The sequence below is a fragment of the Galendromus occidentalis genome, unplaced genomic scaffold (assembly GCF_000255335.2).
Source record: "Galendromus occidentalis unplaced genomic scaffold, Mocc_1.1 scf7180000076281, whole genome shotgun sequence".
NCBI lineage: Eukaryota > Metazoa > Arthropoda > Arachnida > Mesostigmata > Phytoseiidae > Galendromus > Galendromus occidentalis.
The window spans coordinates 22,279-28,317 of NW_003804270.1; the positions used below are offsets into that span (position 1 = coordinate 22,279).

Genomic DNA, 6,039 nt, shown 5'->3' on the forward strand with positions numbered 1-6,039 from the left:
GATTTGCGATTCGCTTCCAGAACGCAGAGTTGTTGGGACTCCCCTATCAGCTCGGAGTGGTTGTCCCCGGGGTCACCTCGACTTTCTATCTTCCCGTGCATCCACGAATCAGAATGCTCGACGTGCAATGCTCTCTCAACGATCGTCCGACGAAATGCTTCTGCGAAGTGGCGTCTCTTTCGGACCGCATGTCGGTGACGTTGACTCCGCCGTCTGGAGCGAGGGGCGACCTTCTGATAACGATCGATACGGAATCGGGAACGCAGATCAAACTCGCGGCTCACTGTTTCCCGCCGTCTTTCGCTCTGCCTCTCATTTTGGTGGTGCCGCCAAACCAGAGCGCGCGAGTTCCCCTGCACGGAACGTTCCCTAAATCCATATGGCTGACGGTTCAGTCGAATCTGTCAGCTACTAAACTTCTAAACTTTGCACCAGAGATGAAGAGTATTCCGCTTGAGATAAAAGCGACGCCTGAAGACAAATATCTAAATGTGGATGTGATACATGAGGGGGTCTTGATGAGCTCATGCCGGGCGAAAATTGACGTGCGATGCCTCGAAGTCGAGATGCACCCCCAGAAGGACGGCGAAACGATCATGATCGTCAACAACGAACCCTTCACCGTACTGCTCGAGCTCGAAGCCGAAACAGAAGCGCCATTGCAGAGATTGGTTCTGAGATTGAAGCCGGGCGAATGTCATTGTGTGAAGAGGAATTATTTCAAGAGGGGGTCGAAACCGAAACAGCGAGAGATGAAAGTTTGGTTGAAGCTGAAAGAGCCATTGGAGGTGCTGATAGCCTCTAGTGGCTTCTCGGAAGGCCGAGCTGACCTCTTACGACCGAAAGTACCCCGTTTTCTATTTCTGACCAGCGGAACAACGAGATTTACTATGATCGAGAAACTTTCCGGGGAGCCAAAGCCCTGGGCCCACATGGTCTCGATAGAGCCGTGTCTTGTTCTCCGGGAACATGTCAAGGTGAGCCTTCGAAACGCACACGGACGAACGAAATCATAGAAAACCGCACGCCGCCCCCCCGGTGCTCTCCTCAATAGGCGCTCGGGTCCGGGTCCTTTTTCCGTACGAACTCTAAAATTATTGTGTCTATCAAGGTCGAAGAAGATCCGGAGGACCCGACGAAATTCGTTCTTCAAGTCAAAAAGCCGCAGCGGCTGCTATTCGGACGAATCGGTTTTTTCCATCGTAGCTCGAGCTGTGGGGGGACAGTGATGCCCTATGGCTGCAGATACGTTTTCCTCTCACCTGAAATGCCGCAAGTCATTGTGTTCACTAACGACCCGAGCAGTCCCAGCTCGACATCGGAGAGAAAGGTTGGAAATCGGCACCTATATCATATCCATAAATTCGATCCGACCGCGAACCATTGCAATCTGCCAAGATTCAACCAATACCGATTCTGTGTTTCCCCCAGCTGTGTATAGAGAACAATGGCTTGCAAAGGATATTCATCAAGACAGAAGAAGATGAAATCCGTATAGTGCAAGGCGGTTGCTCGATACAGCTGGTTGTGAGAGGGAGCAACCGTCTTTGGGTCGGCCTGGATGAATTGCGCTGCATAATCCGCGAAAAGCTAACACAGACATGTTGGAAGGACGGCGATCAGATGCTCACAGTTCTAGAGGAGAATCCAATGATGATTCGCTTTGCCGAAGAGCTCCACATGAATTATCATGACATACTCAAAAGGGTTGGTTCTCCGGCATAAACAACGATGATCGATGGCAGAATCTTTATCTTGCAATCCTCCCCCCGCACCGATGGGCTCAAGACCGATTTCCTCTTCCATAGATTCCAGACAAGCCGCAATCTCTGAGGAAACTGTTCGACTTGCTCACATCAACGCTTTACGAAGTGGACTTTCTTTGAAGAAAAAGTGAAAGTCGAGTACTAGCTCAAACAGCGACGACTTCTGTTCCTTGGGGCGATGGGGGAACTCGGAGGAAGAACGAATTAGGGAATATAGATGTACATGGGAAGCTGCCATGCTATCGGAGTTCTATGACTACGCCGGTGACTCTTGAACTCGACACCCCATCTAACGGTTTGTGACTGAAATTTATTTAGGAGCTACTCTGACTGCAGGATCGTGAATGAAAAAAATGCGAAAGACCATCCAGACTTTTTTATTTTAGAGCCCGCGCCGATATGAATTGCCCTGTACCTCAGTTTTTGCCTATTTTTAACCCATCAGCCCTGTACCTGCAGACTTCCCATGAGGAATCGAATCAACCCTCGAGAGCGGAAACAAAATGTGAAGATTATTTCCCCTCCTGGATAACCCCTGGGACACAGAGACTTTCCGTCCGGCGAGATTTCCTTTCAAGCTTCCTCGATTGATGTGGCTACCAAGGCTCTGAGGAGAATGATTTCCCTGCTCGGATCGGAGCAGGGTCCCCGCATTCAAAATTGTAGGAGCTTAGTGCTACTGCGCCCGTCGGAAAATCGACCAGCTCTAAGCCGCCGACAAGTGCTTGACCAAATACAGTGAAATCCGACGCTCTTGCTCACACCTGTATCCATACCATTCCGAGGCAGATCCAGATGGCCAAGCGTCAAGCATTCGGTTTTTCATTCGGGGTTCATTTTTATCCTAAGCGACCGATGATAGGATAGTGACGATACATCCGGGGCTCGGATCATCCTGAAGGAAAACTCGGACGCGGGGATGGCCAGGAATACGGCGCCAGCTTCCCATATCAGAGGTTGTTCCATGATGAAGACAGAGTACTCTCTTCGAACCCCCCCCACCGCGGACCGTTGGATTCGGTGCCGAAGTTACAATGCTGGACTCAGCATAATCACGGACTCGACGCATCCTGAACTTTCGGCACTGACTCCGGCCACTCTCCGATACGAAGTAGTGTACTGTCGCTTCACAGTGGCTTACTTTTATTTTTAGCGGAAAGTTTCCGACATACGGACGGTTCCACATTTCCGACAGTTTACTTAGTCGCAACAGCTGGCACTGTCCATTGGAATGCCCCAGAGACGCAGTTCGCGCGGCGCCATCAGTTCGGCAGAATCCACCGACCCGGCGGAAAATTATGGGTTCTGCGAACAATCCCAGGGGAAAATGATTTGATGTACCTTCTCAGCCGCTGACGACTCATCGCGGCTCCCCATCCATGCAATGACGCCGCATCTATCTTCATGAGGTTCAGAGTTCGTTGGACAGATGAAGTAGGGAAAATTGACTCCGGACACGGAAAGTCAGCGACGTTGCGAAGCGACGCCGATCGTACGCACCGCTCTCACGGTTGATCTATCTATTTACAAGAATTCGTATTGCATGGAGATGTACTCATATTTCCCGATCATCCGGAGCAGCTGTACTGTACGGTCGAGGGGTCATTTGACTCGATCAAGAACCTCTCTGAAAATTTCTGAGAGATCTGAAGCGGGCTCCGTCAGAGGCAGAGGCAAGTCTTTGTTCCTCCGAATGAACCGGTAGGGGATCTTGGACGGAGCCGGAAACATGGAGCTGATCCGTTCTGCCGGCTTAGCGTTGATATTCGCTGGCTCCACCCGGTAGTGCTGAAGGATTTTCGAAAGGAAAACGCCCGCGGTCGTGATATTTATGTGTTTACCAGGACACTCGCGTTTGCCCCCGCCGAATATGCCGTGGTTGGGATTCGGCAAATAATTTCCTTGATCATCGATGAATCGCTCGGGTCGGAACGAGAGAGGTTGCGGGAAATGGTCCGGATTCCAATTCTCTGCGTGGATGAACATCAGAATCGGCATTCCGGCGGGAATCGGGAATCCGAGGATGTCCGTCGGGGCTGTGCTGAGCCTCAGATTAAAAGGGAACGGACTGTCCAGACGGTTGGTCTCCATGATAACCGCTTTCAAGAGGGGCATGCTATCGAGGTGCTCAAGCGTGAGCTCGTCGTGGCCGAGGACGTATTTTATTTCTTGGTATAGCCTGTCCTGGATCGCAGGTTCTAGAGCTAAGTTCGTGAGAGCGCTCAGAATCGTGTGATGAGTACTATGAGTATTACCTATCATGAGGAAGAAGGAAGATGCGCGGAGATATTCGTGGGCTTCGGCGGGCTTCTTGACCCGGAGCGTTGCTGCGAGGAAATCTCGGGTTCGGTTGTCTTCCTTCTCCGATAGTTTTTTCTGGATTAATACCCACAAGGCCTCGTTGTACACTCGAGCTATGTGCGCAGGCCTCACAATCTTAGGGAGGAGGCCCTCGACCCAAGGGATTAAGCTCCGTGGCATGATGTTTATCGCAATAGACACCACCAGCATCTTCTTGAAGACGTTCGCCACGATGGCCACGAATTGTTTGATGTCGCTATCTTCGAAACAAGATCCCAAATTTAAATTGGCCGACTCTTGGTACTTGGCGACTTCCAGCTCATGCTCACAGTCCCATGCTTCTCCTTCGTGTTTTTGGATCTCCCGGAGGAAGACATCCACCACTTCGGAGGATTTCACGACCATCTCACGTCTGGGCAGGGCGTATAGAGCGGCGACGTCGATTTTGCGGTGAGACCTCCATTCGACCTGGCCGCCGTCGGTGTAGACTAGACCGTCTTTCCCCGTCAATATCCATCCGAGATAAGTCATGAGATATACTTCGGGTTTGCTCTGGCAATTCTCGTTGCGAAGAGCAGCTTTGGTAGCGGATCCTTTCGTCAGCACCACGGCTCTGGGCGCTCGCGTTAGAATCACATCCGGGCCATATTTCAAATACCATAGGTAGATACGCTTGTAGATGAAGGTGGGCAAGCAGAAAATCGGCGCCGCTCCCACGAACGGGAACACGTACCACACCGGAGGCCCGTTCGGCGTCGTGTACTTGACTTTGAAGTAGACATAATCCAGCATAACAGCGAAGAGTATCCAGTAGAACATTATCAAGTAATGATGAGTCTGAAGTCCGAATAGAACCGCTCACTCACGATCAGCCGAACAATGAAAAACCGAGAGGACTCAATGAAGGGGAACCCGTAGAGCTCACCGCTGATTCATTCTGATATTTTCAATACGCCTAGGGAAGTATTTTGGCTTTTTTTCACTCTACGACTACGGAATTAGGTCGGAGCGCTCGGTCCTACTGAATGAAAATCCCTCGCTCGACATCGGACTGAGCGCAAAATGGTCGCTACCACTTGCGAGAAGGGTAAGCAATCTAGATTTTTCAAAAGTTAACTATCTCTCTCCATACACCTGTGATGAGCGTGGACATTCAGATGCCCGACTACATCATAGGTTGATCCGCGCGGGCTACCGGCCTTGCCCACCTCCTCGCATCGATTCCGTGCTAATAGAACGAATACTCACATGGTATGCTGGGCTCCTTCCGAAAGTTGGGCACGCCGCTTTGGAACTCCCAGGATGTCGTATGTTCGGCGAGAAGCTTTCTTCATCGAAGATCGAACACTCGATCGACCGATTCGTTCAATTTTCAGCGCGGGCCCCTCTGCAACATTGGGTGCCGTACTGCGGTCTTCGAGCTGGAATGCAGAGTCTCTGATGAGTGCTGAGGGCCTGTATGGAGGAAACTCGGATCGGGATATCTAATTCGACTTCCAGTACCTCGGGAGACCCGCCGCAAGCGAAATTCCCCCCATTGCCAGTGATGCATTAGTGGGAAACTCGTGATTGATGGTCCTATCTCAGCACTAGCCCCCCAAATCGACCATCGCGGGGCTTGTTGTACACCGTGAAGAGCCGATCCCGGCATCTAATGATCATGGTGTTCCGTCACGGTGAACTCGGCCGATTCGAGGAGTCGCGTTGACTCTGCTCCGATCCTTCGTGATGAGCTCTAGAACTGGTCGCCGGAAGTCGAGCCGAGATCCGCTGCGGATTCCTATCACCGGTTCTCTCCTTCCGCAGACTGAAGTATGCTAAATATTCAGATTCTATTCCATTGTTCCCCTTCTTCGGAGTTGTATCGCAGTTTCTCGCAGCGAAGACAGGAGTGGGAAAGAGCCGGAAGAAGCGCTGAAACTGCCAGACACTAACCAGGAACTTGACCTATGGTGCCAATCACTCGATTCCG

At 51.3% G+C, this 6,039-nt stretch overlaps 1 protein-coding gene across 1 annotated transcript; it reads right to left on the bottom strand.

Moving 5' to 3' along the window:
* Positions 1-3,368: 3,368 nt before the first annotated feature.
* LOC100906680 (cytochrome P450 2F2-like) lies at positions 3,369-4,886 on the bottom strand. The gene has a single exon (XM_003738656.1). It carries the CDS (start codon positions 4,884-4,886, stop codon positions 3,369-3,371), a length of 1,518 nt encoding a protein of 505 aa, XP_003738704.1.
* Positions 4,887-6,039: the final 1,153 nt, after the last annotated feature.